Raw genomic sequence first — 21,094 nt, forward strand, 5'->3', positions numbered from 1 at the left:
ACAGAAAAGTCCCTTTGCCAGAGAATGGCAAAGAAACTGCTTTTTGTACATTATATATGGACCAGAATGAACTCAAAAAGACTTATAAACGAATCATTCCATTGCTTAACCCTTTGACACGTACGATCACACCGGTGTGATCAGTCTTGACTGGTCCCTGGAGCGTACGATCACACCGGTGTGATTAGAACGTTCAGTAAATCACGTGATCAACTGCTAAATTCAAAATTTCAAACTTTAGCTTTCACTGCTTTCCCGCTTTGACTGGCACTGAGCCAGAGACAGACGTGCTCAGCTACAATTATTATCACAACTGTTCAATGTATTTTAATGTTTATTTTATGTTTCATTCACTTTAAAATACACTACACAATAACAGAAATATATGTTGTTATTGCACACTCATATATATATATATATATATATATATATATATATATATATATATATATATATGTATATATATAACAGTAAAAGAACATTTTAAACATGTAATATTAATATTTATTCAAGTCAAACACATACCTTGTAGATAACAGCTGTTTCACAACGCAAGTGTCAGCTACGCGTGAACAGCGGGTATTTTTTCAGACGTGCGTGCATGTTAATCAATGAGTGCATTCACTCCAGAAGCAGCGTGTGAGCGTCAAGCAGGAGCGTCGCGTGAGATGCAGTGAAGCGGGGGTTAGTCATATATTTCGGGAAACATGGATGATCTTGCATGTTGTAAATCCAGCAGGCTCTAAGTCCAACTCTCCATCAGTGTTGTAAACAAATAATGGCGGCGCCCATAGCCCGTCATGTGATAACTTACCGATCAACAAACATGTTTTTTTTTCTTAAATTAATACCACATTAGGAGTTAACTTACATATATTTAACGATGTTAATAACTACAAGTTTGTAAATATTTTGTATAAAAAAATAAAAATATTTTAACTGTCATGGATTGCGAGTCTTTTTTTCCCGCTGACAACTGATGTAAAGCTGACGTCACCGTTACCTCACAATCGCCTTTGTTGTAATTTAAAGAGACAACTTTAATCCAGCTCACCAACATAAGAGAAAATGACAGATAATACATTCAAAAGAAGAAAACTGACAAATGAGGAAATTGAGGAATTTTTTTTTTAATTCTGATGAGGAGATTTTTGACAGCGAGGCAGAGAGTGACAGTGATGAGGATCTTCCCCCAAATCTTGAAGCTCTGGACAACTTTGAAGACGAAGAGATGACACCAGTTCCTAATGAGGCAGAAGAGGTAACATTAAACTCATTGTTGTGGAAGGCAACCAACCTTTTTTATCCTCCTGGCCCAGGCAATTTTAACAACCAGCACTGTGGTGTGCAAAATCCACCAGAATCACCCAGTGAGGTAAATTGTTTTAAATTGTTTCTAACGGAAGATGTCATGGGAGAAATTGTGGAGGAAACAAACCGCTATGCCTCTGACTTGCAAGAGAAGGAAATGAAAGGGAAGCTGGTTAAATGGGTTCCAACAAATATCCCTAAAATGTACACATTTTTAGTGTCAGTTCTCTTAATGGGTGTGATCAAAAAACCATCACTTCGTGATTACTGGAGCACAGACCCCATGCTCTTGACCCCATTTTTTGGGTCTTTGTTCTCACAGGATCGCTTCCTTCTGCTCCTCCGCTGTCTTCACTTTGCAAACAATGCGACAGCAGTTTCCAATGAGCCGCTGAAAAAAATCAGACACATATTCACTGCGCTCACCTCCTCTTTTCGTCGCATTTTTGTGCCATACAGGGATCTGTGTGTGGATGAGTCTCTGATGAAGTGGAAAGGCAGGCTGGCATTTCGTCAGTTCATTCCATCTAAACGGCACAGATTTGGGATCAAGTTTTTTGTTTTGTGTGATGTGCTAACTGGTTATGTGGAGGACATGATCATTTACACCGGATCCTCCACTGACATCCAACATTACCCAGGACTTGGGATTTCTGGGTCCGTTGTGATGACACTCTTAGCACCTTACTTAAGCAAATGTCATGTTCTATATGTTGACAACTGGTACAGTAGTCCCATACTTTTCCAGCACCTCTTGTCACTTGGCACTGGAGCTTGTGGGACCGTGCGCGGACACAGAAAAGGGATGCCAAAGTTCACCTGCAAGATGAAAAAAGGTGAGGTGGAATTCAAAGAGAATGGGTCACAGTTGGCAGTAAAATGGCATGACAAGAGGGATGTTCATGTCCTTACCACAGTCCATCCAACTGGTATGGCAGCCACAGGCAAGCTGGATCACCTCACTGGGCAACCAATGATGAAGCCAGTCTGTGTGCTGGAGTACAACAAAAAGATGTGTGCAGTTGACAAAGCTGATATGATGACTGGTTTTCATGAATGCACCAGAAAGTCTACCAAGTGGTACAAGAAAGTATTTTTTCATGTACTCGACACGGTTTTACTCAACAGCCACATCGTCTACCGGCAAATTACTGGTGAGAAATGGATACAAATAAATATAAACGAGATAAAAAGTGCTAACATTTTTAATTAATGTAATTTAAAGTGTTAACAAATTCACAATAATAAACAGACCACACTGTCACATACTAATATTTTCTCCTCACTTCCTATTGATGTGCTCATGTGTAATCACCTCCCTACAATTCAGGACGAACCTGATGAGAGGGCTGCTGGAGGAGTACAGCACATTGCGAGGTCCAACCAAAGGCGGGCGTCCTGCCTTGGACACTCCTCTGCGCCTTACAGCCAGGCATTTCCCATCTGAAGTCCCTCAGACCACTTCCCAGGGCAGCAAGACCAGGCGGCACTGCAAGGTCTGCCTCTCCAGCACACGCAAGGGCAAGCAGAGGCGCCTCACCAAGCACATGTGTGTGCCATGCAACACTCCCTTGTGTGCTGTCCCGTGTTTTGAGGAGTACCACACACTGAAGCATTATTAAGCCTGTAAAAAGTCAAAGTATATTAATTCATGATGATACATTGTTAATTATTATTTATTGTAATCATATTAAGTGTGTATAATAGTTTGCTTTAAACAAAACCATTTATTAAAAGTCAGTATATTTATAGTTTTTTGTTTAATATTTATTGTACATATTTGTTTTTATATTTGTTTACAAAGCGGATATGATGACTGGTTTTCATGAAGCATTATTAAGCCTGTAAAAAGTCAGAGTAGCCTATATTAATGAATTTATGATGATACTTTATAATTTATTGTAATTATATTATTAAATATAAAAGGTACCAGTATGTATAATATAGTTTATTTTAAACAAAAACATTTACCAAAAGTCAGAGTATTTTTACAGATTTTGTGTTTGTTTATGATACTTTAATTGTTAGTCATTGTAAATATATTTGTTTTCTGTTTTGTAATAGTGATAATAAACGTTTTTGTTTTAATACAAAACTGGTATAACATTTATATTTTTTTCTATTTTTACATTAATAAAACATACATGAAGCCCAAAACATACATTCTTTTGGGCTATATGCACAGCTGCACTACTTCTACAAAAAAAGTAAAATCTACATTGTATGACATCATCAAATTATATTTCCCTATACAAACATTTGAGCAAGCTGATAAGTGAGGTGTGACCATATAGTAATATAATAATTGTATAGACTCACACTTCACTTATTAGCTTGCTCAAATGTTTTGTAGGCTAGGAAAATATCATTTAACAATGTCATACCATGTAGCTTTACTCTGCTTAAAACATGGCATCTTTTGATTTGCTTTGCAATTGAGAGATATAAAACTCGGTGAGCAATATACTAAAACAAACAAGAAAATTGATTTAACGTCAAATATGTGCTTTGGTATATTCACGTTATGTATAACGTATCAATTCAACTGAACCCTGACTTTACCTCCTGAATGCACGGATTATGAAACATAAAATTAACAACTAAATACTAATACTTACCGATTGTCACGCGGCGTTTCTGGGGGAGATGCACGGATTGTCACGCGGCTGTTCTGGGGGAGATGCAAAGTACCATGTGCAAGCGAAGTTCACAGCAGTGGAGGGGAGGGGGTGGGGGCAGCAAACAGAACCATTTCAACCATAGTCGGTACACGCTAACAAATTATTTGAGAGGTTTTGAATAAAAAAAATTAAATAAAGCGAAATATTCAAGCTACTCACCTGCAGACGGTTATCCATCGTGTGCGCGCCATTTTGACTGAAATGTCACATGACAAGGTTCATGCGTCTCCATGGAAATTAGAACGCGACTGATTGCAAAATAACGGTCGCAGAAAAAAACTCACGCCAGACTGCTGGTCTGACTATTTTAGAACTTACGTGCGAAAAGGTTAACTCCATATTCATTTATGTGTAACCCACACATTTGACTATCATGTATAATCACTTATTGTGTATGTCTTTTGATAACTATAGGATACATAGTCATGTCTAGTATTGATATAATCGAATTTTCTTGCTTGATATTGTCCTGACAATCATTTATTTGTAAAATATATCATAATTGTGTTATAGGAATCATGTCCAAAATTAGATCCTGCGAGGCAGGAACCACATGCTTGGTAAGATAAACAAATGATTTATGATTCCCAGACCCAAGACCATATCTGATTGGTCAAGGCAACATTTGAGGGGTGGCCAACAAGGAAGTTTAAATACTTTGGACCCCATGAAATTTTGCTTTTAGTTCTAGCATTGCTTGTGCTATCAGTCATGCCTTGCTTTTTAGTCTGCTTTTAGTCCCTAGCTGCTGCTATTAGCCATGTCGGCTTTTAGTTCCAGCCTTCCTCATGCTATCAGTCATGCCTGCTCTTAGCTTTTAGCTTGTAGCTTTGCTACCTAGCTTTAGCTTGTAGCATCTAGCCATGCGGTTAGTCATCATTGTTCTTTGAGCGCGGTTCCAGCGTGCCTGCCTGCTGCTACTATGCCACGATGAGAAGGAACACAACCTAGTCTCGTCAAACTTTATTTCTTTTCTTTTCCGTTTGAGAGTTTCGTGTTCTGAGTTAAGTTTTGTAACGTCGAGTCTCCGACGCCTGACCTCGGATGCCCGTTCAACTTCGACCAGCGCACACGACTCTGCACTTTCAGCCAACGCCCAACAACCACGGGCTTCCCAAGACGTCACTTCACTACTGAACTTCCAGCCAATCAGCGACACCGGGATACCCCTTTCAACGGGAGTCCCTTTCACAGGAAACGAAGGCAACGTATCCCCAGATATTTGTTGTGCTGGTGTATCTAATATAATTTTAGTCACATTGAGGAACTCAATGCAAGGGCTAATTACGTGATTGATGGTTGTTCATGTCTATGCAATTTAACGTATTGCTGTAAACTCGGAATTCCATATTTCCATTCTCTTAAACTCATATTTTCCTAACTTTCGATCTTCCTGCAACTTGTGTGAATGTGTGAGTGCGTGCGTTTATGTGTTAGATTAGTTTATATGTCTTAGATTTATCTAATAAAGCCTTATTCATATTGAAAAGAGAAGTATCTTGTGTTTTGTGCTTACAAGTTAATGTCTTAAACTGCCGATCTTGTTACTGTGCTAATTGATAGTAGTTTGGATATTAGTATCCAGCGCAGATTTGATGTTAAACGGCTCGTTCACTGAACCGCAGGCGCGTCTCCGTGAACAGCCGTGAAACAGTGATTCTGTTCAAATTCCCTTTAAAATCTTAAATGATTCCCTTTGAGCTAAATTGACCTGTTTCCCTTACAAGGTTTCTAATGTTTTTGTCAGCAGGGTCACCATGGGCTTTGTGATGTTATTTGCCATAAATGTGATAGGATTTCTTTAATAATGTGTAATAGTAGCGACTGTTTGTAGCTATGTTTAGATGGCTAATAGACATATTTTAAATGCAAAATTGCTTGCTGGTTAATAACTGCTGAAATGATTGATTGCAGGGCAAATCTCAGGTCAATCTGAGCACTAATGGTACGCACAGTGCGTTTCATTACATTAATCCAAAATACATTACATTAATTCAAAATTAATTTACAGATTTAACATTAACGGATCACCAGGTAGGCGTACAGCAGTGACAGTAAGACACACAATGTCCTGAATGGAAATATGTTTCTCAGATGACAGTTATCCATTTTCGTACAAGTACAAGACTGATTGGCTAGAGGAGGAGCTGTCAATTTAGAACTTGTGGACCAATGTTGAAGCTTAGGCCCACCCTAATTTACATGAACACATTTTACATTTAATTTACATGAATACATTTTGCGGGAATCTGATCCCATACAAATCCTTTGAGATGAACTGAAAAATAGCACAGATCGCTTGATAGAAAGTAAACCTCTGAATCGCTCAGCAAGAGTGTGTTCGGCGAGTGAAAATATATAGCCTACCTGTACTAAACTTATACCTAGCCTCAAATCACACACTGGAGAGTAAAATATTAGAATTCATTAGCCATTGGCTTATATTAAACATGATTTAGTTGCCCAGAGTGAAGATTTAGTCGCATATGCGAGTGATTTAGGCCTACTTTCAAAGTTGGGGGTTGAATAGCACAGTTTCATTTGGCATTGAGAAAGATATAAGTTTTACAAAGGGATGTTTTTTATGTATTATTATTATTATTTTTTTTTAAGATGGCTCTGTGGCTTCCATTCCGACTACTTTAGTATATGTCCCAACTGCACGTGTTGATGTTTCTCTTTTTATATTGCCCTGTTGTAACATGCTGATTTTTATCTAGAACTTGACTATGCCTTCCAGGCAATGATTGAGGATAAAAGGGCATGTTTCCAGGTTTCCTTTGCAGGTAACTCTGGATTAACTCTCTTTGCTGTAGGCTACAGTTGGCCTTGTTCCCACCCTGAGGTGGTAAATCAGCCAAGGCTTATATAATGTGTCACATCGCCGCACCCTCCTGCAGCGGGAGTTTTTCTTCTGGGTGATATTACAATCTCTCAGTCCATATCCAGCTCCAGAGAGGTCCATCATCATGTTGTTCAGTCAGTGGGCTCTCCTCTTGACCGTGTGGTTGCTTTGTGTGGAGGTTTTGTATTTGAACCTGGACACGCAGATCGTGATGAACATGCGTGGAGAAGCTGGCTCTTTGTTTGGGTTTTCTATGGCCATGCACCATCAGCTTAAACCTTCAGAGGAGCGAGTGTGAGAAACTTGTTCTTATTATATGTTTTTTATTTTATTTAATTTTTTTAAGCAAACAAGAGATCGACTAGAGAAAATGTTTCATAATGTTTTAAAAGAAATCCAACAGTTTAAATCTTAACACTTTATAATTATCTGCATGCTTATTAATATTATTGAAATATTAATCTATCTATCTATCTATCTATGGACAACACTTTCCTCTCCAGATTGCTGATTGGAGCCCCTCTTGCTAAAGCATTGCCTATCTGATAATTGTGAACGTATTTCTGTTGATAAAGAAGGTTGGTTGTGCTTTACTTATTGTTACTTTAACACATATTGTTAATAGTTTATCAGTAAGTAAAGGATGTGAGGATCGTAAAAAAATGTATCAGTAATAAAGGCATTATACCTTAACAAAACACAGTTGATTAGGGAGTTAATGTCTGCAATGCTTCAGGTGGGATGATCTCCAAAATAAGCATTGATGAAGATGTAGGAAAAGCTGTGTATGTTTTCATCAACCAAGCCAAAGGGCAGCGCTGGAACCAAATACAACCAGTGTGTCTATATGGGAAAATGGACTCCATGTTTGGACTAGCAGTGGCTCATATTGGGGATATCAACCAAGATGGATACCAAGGTTGAATAAAAGGTTTATTTTTTTACTTCAGTCTTGGGCCTCAGCTTTACAATGCTTCTGACAGATGATGCTTTCTGATTAACAGATTTTGCAGTGAGTGCTCCTAATGAGGATACAGGGAGAAGTCGGGTGTACATATGTCATGGTTCAGCTGCAGAGCCTCATCAAAAACCAGAGGTTTGTAAAAGGAGTTACATGTATAAACTTGTCATAAAATGTCAAAATAAGTGAAAATGTGTTGTGTTTGATTAGTTATAAAATAACTTGCCAGAACAATTTCTGTAGCATTTGAATCACATCTGATAGGTCACTTTTCTGCAGGGATCAAGCACACGTTAAAGGCTGATACATTGTGGATAGAGAGGGGTCTTCGTTCACGAGTGGTCTTTGTGAAATTTAGAAATGCCTGTGGAAGTGACAACATTTGTCAGAGTAACCTGCAGCTTGAGTATATGTTCTGCACCAGAGACCAACAACAAGACAAATGTGACCCTCTAGCCATGTAAAGCCACTGTCTATGTGACTTGTGCATGATTTAGGGCTTATGTGTTTTCTACAACTCAAAAATTGCACATGATTGATATTTGGCATGAAGTTTGTATAAAGCTAGTGTTTTGTTGCTATAACTTCAAAACGTGTACTGACAAATATGGACCTGTGAGTTTTAATATCTCAGGGGCAATACTCAGGTAATTACGCATTAAGATTTGCATATTAGCTACATATCTGGCACATTTCTGACCCTGGACCACAAAACCTTAAATCGCTGAGGTATATTTTCAGCAATAGCCAAAAAAAAACATTGTATATGGGTCAAAATGATCAAAATTATTATATTTTTCTCTTATGCCAAAAATCATTAGGATATTGAGTAAAGATATTTTGTAAACTTCCTACAGTAAATACATCAAAACTTATTTTTTGATTAGAAATAAGCATTTCTTTTAACTTTATTTGGACAATTTTAAAGATGATTTTCTCTGTATTTTGATTTTATTTGCACCCTCATATTCCAGATATTCAGTTGTATATCAGTTGTATCTTTGCCAAATATTATCCTAACAAACCATACACCAATATAAAGCTTATTTATTCAGCTTCCAGATGATGTATAAATCTCTATTTCAAAAAATAAACACTTAAAGGAACACTCCACCGTTTTTTGAAATAGGGCTTATTCACATTATTTCCTACATTTAGATAGGTGGGCAAATGCATTTTTGTGTCAGTGCATGCATTGTTTTAGTTTGACTGGGTCGGCGTTAGTATAGCTTAGCACAATGAAAGGAATCCTTTGTTGCCAGCTAGCATGGCCTGAGTAAAAGTGATCAAAAAAATAAAAAAAAACCACCTAATTACTTCTTGTGGACTGCGTATTCACAACGAGTACGAATAGCGATCCAGATTAACACTAGGCGATTTCCTAGGCAGATATTGGCTTGGGACTATATTATGGGGAAGCACAGGCGAAGCACTGCTGCTTAGGCGAAGCACTGCTACTTCGGGGCAGAGAATCACGCAACACATGAAATCCCACGACTTCCGTCAACATACCGGCGTGAATAGTAGCTGCCTGCCTGGCTATTTTCCTTACAGTACACGAATGGCGATGAACATGGCTGATTTTGAGAGAGACGAAAAGGGTGACTTCTCAGACAGTCAAGAACCAGAACCATACCTGTTTGAACCAGAGTTTACAGAAGACGAGCTGCGTGCTTTGGAAATAGAACGACAGTAGGAGACTGCGGTCAAGCCAGCCGCACTTCAGAAAAACACCGTCAAGCCAGCCGCGAGTGAAATTTATATGCGCGTGTATTAGTTGCGATCGCTCAACAGCCTGAGGACGTGAGGATGAGAGCCAACATGAACTGGTGGTGTGAATGTGGGGGAATATGCCAATCTATGCTGACGGAAATAGAGTGTCTTTGCTGTAGAGAGAGGGACATGTTTTTGCCATTGATGACCAGGCTCAACACGTCAGATCAAGATGAGCGTGCCCGAAGTTGTGTCACATCTACAGAGGATTTCACGGCGCTGATCCATTCTGCAGTACTCGATTTTTTTTCCGGTGTGACAAAGTGAACTGGAATAAACGCCCCACGCCGAATGGACCAAATGGACAGCTGTCCACAGAGTAAGTGATTATTTTAATCATGACGCATGTATAGATCGACCCATATTATACCTGTATTCACATAGAGTTGATGTTTTCATGTGTTGCGTGATATCTCTGCGCCGAAGTAGCAGTGCTTCGCCTGTGCTTCCCCACAATATAGTCCCAAGTCAATATCTGCCTAGGAAATCGCCTGGTGTTAATCTGGATCGCTATTTGTACTCGTTGTGAATACGCAGGCCACAAGAAGTAATTAGGTGGGTTTTTTTTATTTTTTTGATCACTTTTACTCAGGCCATGCTAGCTGGCAACAAAGGATTCCATTCATTGTGCTAAGCTAAGCTAACGCCGACCCAGTCAAACTAAAACAATGCATGCACTGACACAAAAATGCATTTGCCCACCTATCTAAATGTAGGAAATAATGTGAATAAGCCCTATTTAAAAAAACGGTGGAGTGTTCCTTTAAGCTTTTGTTGTCCAGGGTCACATTTTGTGATATAGGCTTTAAAAGAAAAAATCTTTCCGTCTCATTCCTGAATTTGGCTGTATCTTTGTGTGTTGAAGAGGAAATTATATTCCTGTAATTTCCCCTGGTGATAGGAATGTTGCCCTGTAGGTCACTGTAACTAACATAGGTGGAGATGATGTACACCAGAACTAACTTTCTGTGACGTTTCCAGAATTTCTGCAGCTATCATCAGTTTAGCCTAAAGAAGAGTAGTAAGTGTCCCATTTTACTAAAAACAAATTTCTGTGTAATTCATGGTAAGTTTGTATCAAAAAGCTTGACAATGTTTTGTTTTTTACCATAGTGAAGTCACATTTGGTGCACATAAGTGGTCCGCACGTCCGCATGTGCGACCAAAATAAAAAAAAATCGCTGTAGAAATAAGTTCTGATAGCGCATTTGCCCACCGACATGAGACATGAGAGCTATTATTGCACAAATTAATAGTTTAGTCATGAAACTCTAGATCATGCAGACTCATGGGTTGTTAACGTAACCGATGATATTCAGATTGTTAAACGATTTGGCACAAGCTGATTGATCATATGCAGCCAATGAGCTTAGCCTACTGCCTTGAATTTATGTGGCTGGCTAGCATTCACTGATGTTCCTGCAGCGCGCTTTTCAGAGTTTCTCTGAAACACTTCCACTCCTTTTTTTATTTCTTCTGCTCACCAAGCCTGCATTTATTTCATCCAAAATACAGCAAAAGCAGTAATATTGTATTTTTTTTACTATTTCAAATAACTTTTCTATTTAAATTGATTTTAAAATGTAATTTATTCTTGCTATTTTCAAAGCTGAATTTTCAGCATTATTCCTCCAGTCTTCAGTGTCACATGATCCTTCAGAAATCATTCAAATATTCTGATTTACTGCTAAAAAAAAAAAAACATTATTATTATTATTATTATTATTAATATTAATATTATGTTGAAAACAGCTTAGTATAATTTGTTCAGGTTTCTTTGTTTAATAGAAATCAGAAGAAAAACATTTATCTGATATATATATATATATATATATATATATATATATATATATATATATATATATATATATATATATATATATATATATATTGTAACATTATAAATATATTTATTGTCTCTTTTTGATCAATTTAAAGCAAAAATGTTAATTTCAAGGACACATTAAATTGTCAAAAGTAACAGTAAAGACATTTATTCATTTCAAATAAATGCTGTTCTTTTGAACTTTCTGTTAATCAATGTTGATTTAAAAAAAAAATATTAATAATAATATAATTTATTATAAAAAAATTTATTGTCTATTTTTGGTCTAATTGATGTAGCCTAGGTGTGGTCATGAGAGATCTTTTAAAAACATTTTTAAAATCTTACTGACTGGTAGTGTACAATGTATTAATATGGATTCTGTGATGCTTGGGATTTAAAGTATTTAAAACTCTGCTGTTCTCTAAATAACAGAATGCTTGTTTTTTTCTGATGTATTTTGTCTTTGTAGTCATGCTAACCCTAGTTGTTCTTTTGAGGAGAAGTAAAAGATCTGAAAGCGATGAAATCAGCTCTTTGTTCAAAATGAGTTCAGGGTTGGTGTTTCAGCCTCCTTAAAGTTACAGTAATGAATTACTATGCTTTATTATTCATTATCATTATTATTCATGTCATATGACACCCTTAATTCAATCTGGTATAAGCTCTTTCAATATCTAGACTTAACAAATGAATTATAATAATGATTATAATAATATTTTGCTGATAGTATTCTATGTATTAGCGTATTTATACCTCAGCAGCTTGTCACAGAGAGAGTCTGTGAATGTGCAGAATTTGGCAGTGTATTTTATTTACATAAAGAGTCCATTGTAATTGAAACCCTGTTGATTTTGTGAAAATGTTCATCAGTGTCAGATCAGTAACATTGGTCGGCCTCTGAAGTCCTTCGGTTCTGTTGTGATGAATGTTCAGTGGCCAAATGCAACCAAGGATGGAAAACAGCTCCTGCACCTTGTGAAGATCAAGGATCATCGAAAAAATATTATTCACTGCATGCCAGCAGATGAAATCAACCCACTCTGAATTACCAATGTAGTTCCTTCATGAGATATAAATTTAAATAATGATAATTTATTAACTTCAGCTGTCACTGGTTGTACTTTGCAGCTTTCTGTATTTGATATATGATAAATTCCTTCTACAGCATTGTGGGAGAGGTCCATAATGTTTCCAATGCTCACTCTTTAGGCATCATCCAGAGGATGGTGTGAAGTAGAGCATGAATCAAGCCTGAAGGCTCTTGTCTCTTCTGATTTACTTTCCTTTCGGGCAATAAAAGAAAGTATAAAACCCTGGTAACTTTATCTTTTCACTACTATCTGTAGTTATACTAGTGTCTTTAAAATGTTTATCAAAGGTTTTAAGGTACTTAAGTTTGTCATTCTTGCAAATGATTTTCTACCTTTCACATCTTCTACCTTTCACCCAGACATGTGCTGATGACTTCAGATGCGTGGAGATAAAGTGCCCTCTTGAGGCAGTGGACAGCACTACAGACGTTTCAATTGTGGAACAATACTTTTCTTGAGGTACAGTTGCTGCACTTTTCTCTGCAATATAAGACTTAATAAATCGACTAAAATATTAAGGAAAGCTCATTACAGTAAGTTGAAAGTTCAACCCAACTGATTATTTTAAGCAGAACTCAAACTGCAAGGCTTAATGTGGGATATTTGCCATTTAAATTTAAAGTAATTTGAGCTACACACCAAAAAAATATTTTTGCTGCTAGCTCAATCTATGTTGATAAATGTAACAATAGTCCTCAACATTTGAAATTTATGGTAGCAATATGAAGTGTTATTGACAAACTATAATTAACTATAAGAGATGTGTTTGAATTAATAAAGTTAAAAAAATAATTTTTACCTTGAATAGGTTATCAAATGCTTTCCTCTGGGTTTTTTTTTTTTTTTTTTTTTTTTTACATTCATGTATGTGATTAAATACATTCACGCTGATTAACATTAAAGAGATAGTTAACCCCAAAATGAAACACTCCGTCAACATTTACTTAGCGTCAGGTTTTTCCAAGTGGGTTGTCAGTCACTTTTCTCAGATTCTTATGCATCTATCTATCTCTCTGGCCATACTGAGGGAGTAAACACAACATAAAAAGTAAAAAACAATAAAACATAACAGAGCAAGACAAGCAGCCAACACACCACCAGGCACCATCTTGTTCCAGTTGTTCTTTCTGTATCTATTTTTTTTTTTTTCACTTTTATTTTTTTGTTAAAGGAACATGTTCACATTATACTTTTTTTAGAGGACTCAAATTAAATGTTTACTCTTAATTATAATGGTTTAGCTTGTCTATTGCCTTTTCTTGAGATTGGATACATTTTTGGGGTTTAACAGTGTTGACAAGTTTTTTTTTTCTTTACAGGAGTATACTGTAGATCATTGAACTACTTGGATATAGTACTGGATGCGTTTTTGACTCTTAATGCGAGAATATTGGGATGCAGCCATTCAGTATTAAGGTTATGTGTCCTGTAGATTAGCACTCATTTATATAGTTTTTTATTTGTGCAACATTTAGATGAAACTAACTGAAATAATATTTATTTGACTAATATAGGTGAAGCTAACATTTTTCCGTGAAAGAAAGCCTGCTTTGCTCAGTCAAGTCCCATGGTGGGTCATTCTACTCAGCATATTGACTGCACTGTTTTTACTGGGTCTTCTCTTCTACCTGTTAAAGAAGGTAATGTGATACTCATCATCTCGAAACTAATTTGGTTTACCAGAAAGATAGGCATTAAATAATATAGTTACATTGTAGCTAGAAAGGGTTAGTGTAGTTGCATGTGTTTGAAAACACATTTTTCATTTGAAAAATTCATTTGCTGTGATTTTTTTATTGAATTGTATTGTTTTTCTGCTCCTCAGTTTGAATGCTTAAATTTTGAATGTGTAAGAATAAGGACAGGAACCAGAGTTGTGTCCTCTCAGGAAGATGGACAAAGCAGTTTTCTAATTCTGTGGAGATTTAATTTTTTCTTGCATAAGTCAAAATAAGTTTTTTTTTTCTTTCTTTTTTGTGAGTTTTTTATGTTGAGTGTACATACAATTTTGAGAATTAATAATTAAATAATCTACAAACAAAAGTTTTAAACGTATCACTAAGGACAAATAATGCTACTCTGCTAACTTCACATTTGTTTAACATGGTCATCTTACATTGTTAATCATACATTTGAGTCTTTAATGCAGTGAACGAACAAATTACATTTACATAGTAATGTGCACTGTCTGTAATGTTAGTGGTAGAGTAAAATTTCCTTTTGCGATGTGATGTATTTGAATGGAATGACTCAAGTGTCACGGAGAAGGAGGTGGAGGTGTGCGCAGGAACATCTTGAGGGCAGGTGTAAAGATGAGGATGGTGCCGAGCACAGAGACTGTGAGGAAGGTCCAGAGAAAAATCCTGTCCAACACCTGAGCCACAAACTTCCAGTCCTGAACTACCTGGAAAAGAGAAGGAATGTCCATTATCATTATCATAACTGTCAAGACTAGCATCTTCATCATCAAATTATTGTCAACACTAAAAAAGTGCTAATAAATATCATTTTTATTCCTTTCTTCATTCTTAACATCAACAGTATGCTAGAGCATCTTTATTACTGCAAAATATCATTAAATATATAGTAAAATAACATAGTTCAAATATTCATTAAATATATATTGTAATCAATCGGGATAAGAAAAAATATTTTTCCAACAACAAAAAAATACAGTTAAAGCAGTAATACTGTAATATATATATATATATATATATATATATATATATATATATATATATATATATATATATATATTTATTTATTTATTTTGTGTTTTTTATATATATATATATATATATATATATATATATTATTTGTTTTATATATATATATATATATATATATATATATATATATATATATATATATATATATATATATATAGTGACATATTATTTATTCCTGTGATGGAAACATTAAATTTTTCAACAGCCAGTACACCAGTCTTCAGTGTAACATGATGTAAGTATTTTAAACGACCTTAAACTTGTGTTTGTCTAGAAATGGTTAATTTTTTTTATTTAGAAATATAGCCATTCACTAGAAACTTCACTTTACCTTCATCTCAAGACATCTTCAAGTCCTTACCTCCCTAATAAAATGCTCCTTCTTAATGTGGCGTGAGATGTAGCGAACCGAGTTGGTAGCCTGCTCCAGCAGATTAATCAGAGCTTGACCTTCTCCTTCAGGGCCAGGTGGCCCTTTCTTGTTCCTGGGCTTAAGGTCAGGGCTGTGAGGCTCCAGCTCTGGGTAATGATAGCGGTCTGTGTTTCCCCTCATGCAGAGCAAATGAGGCAGCCGCTGGAGAAACAGCGAACGCACCCACGGAGACATGGGATGGTAAGTAGCTGAAGAGCGGTGGTGGACGTTGATCACAAAAATGGTCACGATGATGGAGAGAGTGACAAAAATCATGATAAAAAGCAGGTACTCTCCAATCAGCGGGATAACCTTGGAAGAAGAAGGGATGATCTCCTCGATGACGAGAAGGAACACAGTGAGGGACACCAGGACGGAGGTGGAGAGAGAGACTTTTTCCCCTTCATCAGAGGGCAGGTAGAAGACCAGCACTGTTAGGAAGGACAAGCCCAGGCAGGGAATAATGAGGAAGAGTGTGTAGAAGAGAGGAAGACGTTTCAAGATGAACGAGTACGTGATGTAGGGGTAGGAGAGGTGGCTGTCTTGCCGACTGCCTTTGACACCAGTGGCGCTGAGAATCTCCCACTCGCCGTTATCAAAGAAGTCGCTTCGGTCCACCTGCTGGTTGATGAGGACTAGTTTGACCATGTTTCCATCATATGTCCAAGAGCCAAACTTCATAGAGCAGTTCTGCCGATCGAATGGGAAAAAGGTCACATCCATGGTGCAGGCGGACTTGTAGCTGGCAGGAGGCGTCCATGTGATCATGCCGTTGTACCGCACGATGGCTTTGGTCATAAGTGAGCCTTCAAAACGTCCATCAGCACTAAAAATGGTCATGAAGCATATGTTAATATCTTAATATTCCAAAATAAGTCATTCTTGTTACAAGTGATATCCACACCAATTGCACAAACTTACTTTTCATATAAAACAATGTCTGGGAGCCAGATGCTCTCTGACGGGACCCTTATAGAGGTGATGCCACCATAGTTCTCAGGGTTCCATCGCAGTTTATAATCCAGCCATTCCTTAAGAAAAATTATAATTGTGAGCCTGGACCACAAAACCAGTCTTAAGTCGCTGGGGTATATTTTTAGCAATACCCAAAAAAATATTCTATCAAAATGACTGATTTTTCTTTTATGCTAATAATCTTTAGGATATTGAGTAAAGATCATGTTCCATGAAGAAATTTTTTACATTTCCTACCATAAATATTTAAAAACTTAATTTTTGATTAGTAATATGCATTGCTAAGAATTCATTTGGACAACTTCAAAGGTGATTTTCTTAGTATTTTGACTTTTTTTTGCACTCTCACATTCCAGATTTTCAAATAGTTGTATCTTTGCCAAATATCATCCGATCCTAACAAACCATACATCAATGGAAAGCTTTCAGATGATATGTTAATCTCAGAAATTGATACTTAAGACTGGTTGGTCCAGGGTCACAATTTTGCATTAATTATAAAGAAAAAAGATAATTGAGATACAATTATAGTTTTTTTTTTCATATTATATTTTTCATTTTAATTTTACATTTACATTTAGTCATTTAGCAAAAGCTTTTATCCAAAGTGACTAATAAATGAAGACAATACAAGCGATCAAACTAACAAAAGAAAAAACCAAGCCATTAGAAGGTAGGTAGGTTTTTATTATTATTTTTATACTAACTGATAATAAACTTAACTAATTAAGATGTTATTGTATCCATTTTTTTCCCCTAGACAATTCCCAGACCATTTTTACAGTGATGCTTATGGTTACATACCTGCCATAGCCACACATTAGTTGTCATGAGTTGGTTTTTCTCATCCTAAATTCATAAACAGAGAAAGAAAGAAAAATGGAAAGAAAGATAATGTCATAAGATACAGAGAAAATTAATTAATTCTAAAGTATGCTGTAAAACAGAATAAGCAGCATAAAGAACCAAACTGGGTAAAGACTTTTCATCAAACAGGTTTATATTATTACCCATTTGTCTTGAGATTATGAGATATTTGAGGAAGAGCCGTGCTGAGAGGGGTGACTCAGCCCACATAATAATAGCTGTCCTTATTTATTTTCCATAGCCCTCAAAATCATTGGCTATATCTTTTGATAAACGTCCAGCATAACCACTTTTAAACCCATCTAATACTCTGAATTACGAGGCTCTTGGGCACCTGTGCCTTTAGGTAGGTTTTAAATCAATAATATCAAACAGGCACATCTGAGCCCTTATCAAGTAAATCACATTACAATGTTGCAACAGTAAGTTGACGTCATCATGGTTTGATTATTATCATTGAGAGGAACAACACATACTTGATGGTGCACTTAATATTTTGGGTGTTTATTGCTTTTTTAAGCATGAATAAAATGCTTTATAATGCTGATGGATTTCATGCAGAATTTAAATCTTACATTGAAACAAGTTTTACCAAGAAAACACATAATGTACTCATTCAGGCTCAAAGCAGCTTAGATCTCTACTGCGTTGAATGTTAGTGTGTTTCTGTCTATTTGCTGAATTGAATACCTGCAGCATTTGCTTACCAAATACATTTTCATAAAAAATGCTGAATTACTATCAGTTTACTTTGAATAATTTAATCACAGAGGGAAATAGTACACCAATGGATTTTTGTGAGTGCACACTGTTAAAGATTCTACAGCTCTCTGGATCTCTGCTCTTTTAATAATTCAACCTCCTATCACACGAGTCCTCTGAACAACAAAAACCTTTCAAAGAAAAAGTAAGGCAGAATAAATCCAGGAGATGGGGGGAAAATATAGATCTGAACTGCAGTAAGGCAATATTTTCTATATATAGACTAAAGAAGCAGATGCCCCTAACATATGCCTAATATACAGAAATAAACTGGTTTCAAATGTCAATGGTTTTCAAAACCATGGACAGATCCATTTGTTGTGTTTCAGCACCATGGACAGAGACCAACCAAGGATTGTCAAAGCTAAGCTTTAAAATTAAGTTTAAAAATTCTGATTCTGTACTTTTGTCTTACCACATCCACTAGCTGAGATATCTTCAATCCAAAGCGGACCTTCACAGAGTGGTTTGCATGCTGAACCGGCCTGACCCAGCGCTGGTACCCCTGAAACAACTCCCTAAGAAGAGCATCTTCTCTTTCTGCAAGAGATACAAACTCTCTAGCTGCCAAAACACACATATCATCATCATTATCTTATTACATCATTGATGTAACTTCTCACAGCTTAAAACCATTGTTTATGTGACCTATATAGCTGAAATAACAGTGTTTGTGCTTTAATTACCTACAAAATGGCTGTGCTATAAAAGTGAGTCATATGAATAGAGTACACTAAGTGTAATGACATACAGACAAGGACAGACAGAAACCAAACACTCCATAGACATGACAGTCAGCAGAAGTCCGCTCTATACGCCCTTCACTAATTGTTTACTGACCTCAACTGAGGACAAATGCACTCAACTAAACAACGAACAAATTACATTTTGAGTTGAAATTTAAGTAAATAAATAATAAATAATCATGATACGATTTCTTATAATTCGCAGAGTGTTATTGCTGACACAATTCAAAACTTTGTTCAACGACTCATTATGTCTTTACTGCAAACTGTGGCACGCAAGGAAGAAGGGAACATAAATCATTTTGATAACACAATTATCCATTACATATTGATTTCAAATAATACTCTAAATGGTTTTAAACTCTTTAAATGCATTATAGTCCATAACTCAAAAACTAAAAATGTTGATAACAAACATTGAAATAACTTTGTAGGGCAGAAAGAGACAGTGATTGTTTACTTACCAGGCGTGATGGCGATGATGCTGGTAAACAGGGTAAAAAGACCAATGACTGCCAGAGTCATTTTGAGAGAAAGTTTGATATTGCGTAACACCAGCTAAAATAAATAAAAAAAACTTTTCGTAACAAGCGACAAAAGTTTGTGGTAGTTATTTGTTGTGAATACTAGACCATTGTAAAGCAGGGGATGAGAGTAGATCACTCCTAGCTGGAATTCATCCAGGCGCGCGCTCGCGCGCTCGAGTCCCGCGCGTGCGTGTCAGTTTAAAGGGACAGATGAATGCATCGCTTCAGGAAATAGATCAACATACTCAGAAAATGCTGCACAGTGTAATTGTAATTGTCACTCTTTGGCCACGGTGGCCAACAGCACAGTTCCTCACAGTTCCAGTGAACGTGAGAAAACGGCATAAAGTTAAGTAAAAAAAAAAAAAACAAACAAAAAAAAAAGATTTAAAAAAATTAGTGATAAAATAGCTCAGTTGGTAAAATGAAGTTTATATATATATATATATATATATATATAGAGAGAGAGAGAGAGAGAGAGAGAGAGAGAGAGAAGCCATATTAATATATTAAATAATAATACACCTTTAAATACTCTATGTATCTCAAATGATATTTGTATCTTATGTAAATCATAAGACAGTCTCAACGTACATTTATAGCTGTCAACCCATTTTCCATCACTTAAACTACAAAACTGATTTTCAGGAAGTATAGTATATTGTATAAAAGTATGCAGCAAGTACTGTTTGAATTTTTTTCTACAGCTTTGGATTTATTTTTCTATCTTTCTTATTTTGGCTATATAAAGGTGAAATCTAACTTAGTCTTGGTAACAATATGCACTGGCCTATAATGTGTTTGTCTACAATCTCACAGACGTACTGAAATAAAAACAGCTGAATCTCTAGTGTGAACACTCACATTGAGTCCAAGCAGCAGCTCGGGCAAACATATCTCCTCAGCGTTCATAGCTACTGTCTGAGCTCAGATGATTTTCTGCTCCAGTTGGAACCAGCTGTGGCCTCCGAGAGGGTCTGTGTCACTTTTCCCTCATGCCATTGCATGTGATTCTCAATTATTCAAACATGAGATTAAACTTCACATTAAAACATGGTCAAATGTCTAATATACATCAGAACTCTCTCATAATGCATGGATAGAATCAGACAAACGCATTGCAGTAGTTAAAAGTTGTGATGTCTGCGCTGGTATTATTGCATTTGGCATTATGAGTTAATGTTTGCTGACTCACATTCTTTGCTTAGCTTACTTCATCTACACTGCAGATGCATGTTAGCATGCATCTACACACAGACTGCCATCTTCAGAAGAGAGCAAAAACAGACTGGAAAATAACTTAAATATTCATACACTCCTTTAAATAATGCATCTCAGCCTCCATTTGCACACTCCTCTGACTGAACTGTCGCCACCTGTTAAATCAGCAGAGCCACAGTCATGATGAGTTAACATTGAAAAACACTAAAAATATCTCTAAGAATCCTCAGAAATTAACAACACAAAACTACAGTCCTAAACCACAGCAAGTAGAATTGGTCATTAACATGATAATAAAAAAAGGGGAAAAGACCCCCTTCTGCAAAGCAGATGCATGCTTTGATTTTATTTACCAGTGTAGTGTT

At 36.3% G+C, this 21,094-nt stretch overlaps 1 protein-coding gene and 2 long non-coding RNA genes across 5 annotated transcripts; 1 reads left to right on the forward strand and 2 right to left on the reverse strand.

Moving 5' to 3' along the window:
* Window positions 1-2,327: 2,327 nt before the first annotated feature.
* Window positions 2,328-4,318, reverse strand: LOC113114100 (uncharacterized). The gene is made up of 4 exons (XR_003293679.1): window positions 4,152-4,318; window positions 3,930-3,982; window positions 2,649-2,935; window positions 2,328-2,462 (listed from the first exon to the last, which is right to left on the reverse strand). It is a non-coding gene; the product is annotated as an uncharacterized LOC113114100 (long non-coding RNA).
* A 2,624-nt stretch (window positions 4,319-6,942) lies between these two features.
* LOC113114102 (uncharacterized) lies at window positions 6,943-15,010 on the forward strand. 3 transcript variants are annotated; one of them, XR_003293681.1, is made up of 8 exons: window positions 6,943-7,131; window positions 7,341-7,415; window positions 7,574-7,756; window positions 7,842-7,933; window positions 12,850-12,949; window positions 13,810-13,906; window positions 14,005-14,130; window positions 14,746-15,010. It is a non-coding gene; the product is annotated as an uncharacterized LOC113114102 (long non-coding RNA). The 3 variants fall into 3 exon arrangements; XR_003293682.1 differs by lacking the exon at window positions 14,746-15,010 and adding an exon at window positions 14,316-14,728; XR_003293680.1 differs by lacking the exon at window positions 14,746-15,010 and having other exon boundaries at window positions 14,005-14,728.
* Window positions 14,410-19,783, reverse strand: LOC113114101 (neuronal acetylcholine receptor subunit non-alpha-2-like). The gene is made up of 6 exons (XM_026280845.1): window positions 19,446-19,783; window positions 18,651-18,799; window positions 17,411-17,455; window positions 16,553-16,662; window positions 15,581-16,457; window positions 14,410-14,894 (listed from the first exon to the last, which is right to left on the reverse strand). The coding sequence occupies exons 1-6, from the start codon at window positions 19,504-19,506 to the stop codon at window positions 14,748-14,750; spliced, it is 1,389 nt and encodes a 462-aa protein (XP_026136630.1). The 5' UTR covers window positions 19,507-19,783; the 3' UTR covers window positions 14,410-14,747.
* Between the last annotated feature and the right edge of the window lie 1,311 nt (window positions 19,784-21,094).

The sequence above is a fragment of the Carassius auratus genome, chromosome 14, assembly GCF_003368295.1.
Source record: "Carassius auratus strain Wakin chromosome 14, ASM336829v1, whole genome shotgun sequence".
In the NCBI taxonomy this organism is placed as follows: domain Eukaryota; kingdom Metazoa; phylum Chordata; class Actinopteri; order Cypriniformes; family Cyprinidae; genus Carassius; species Carassius auratus.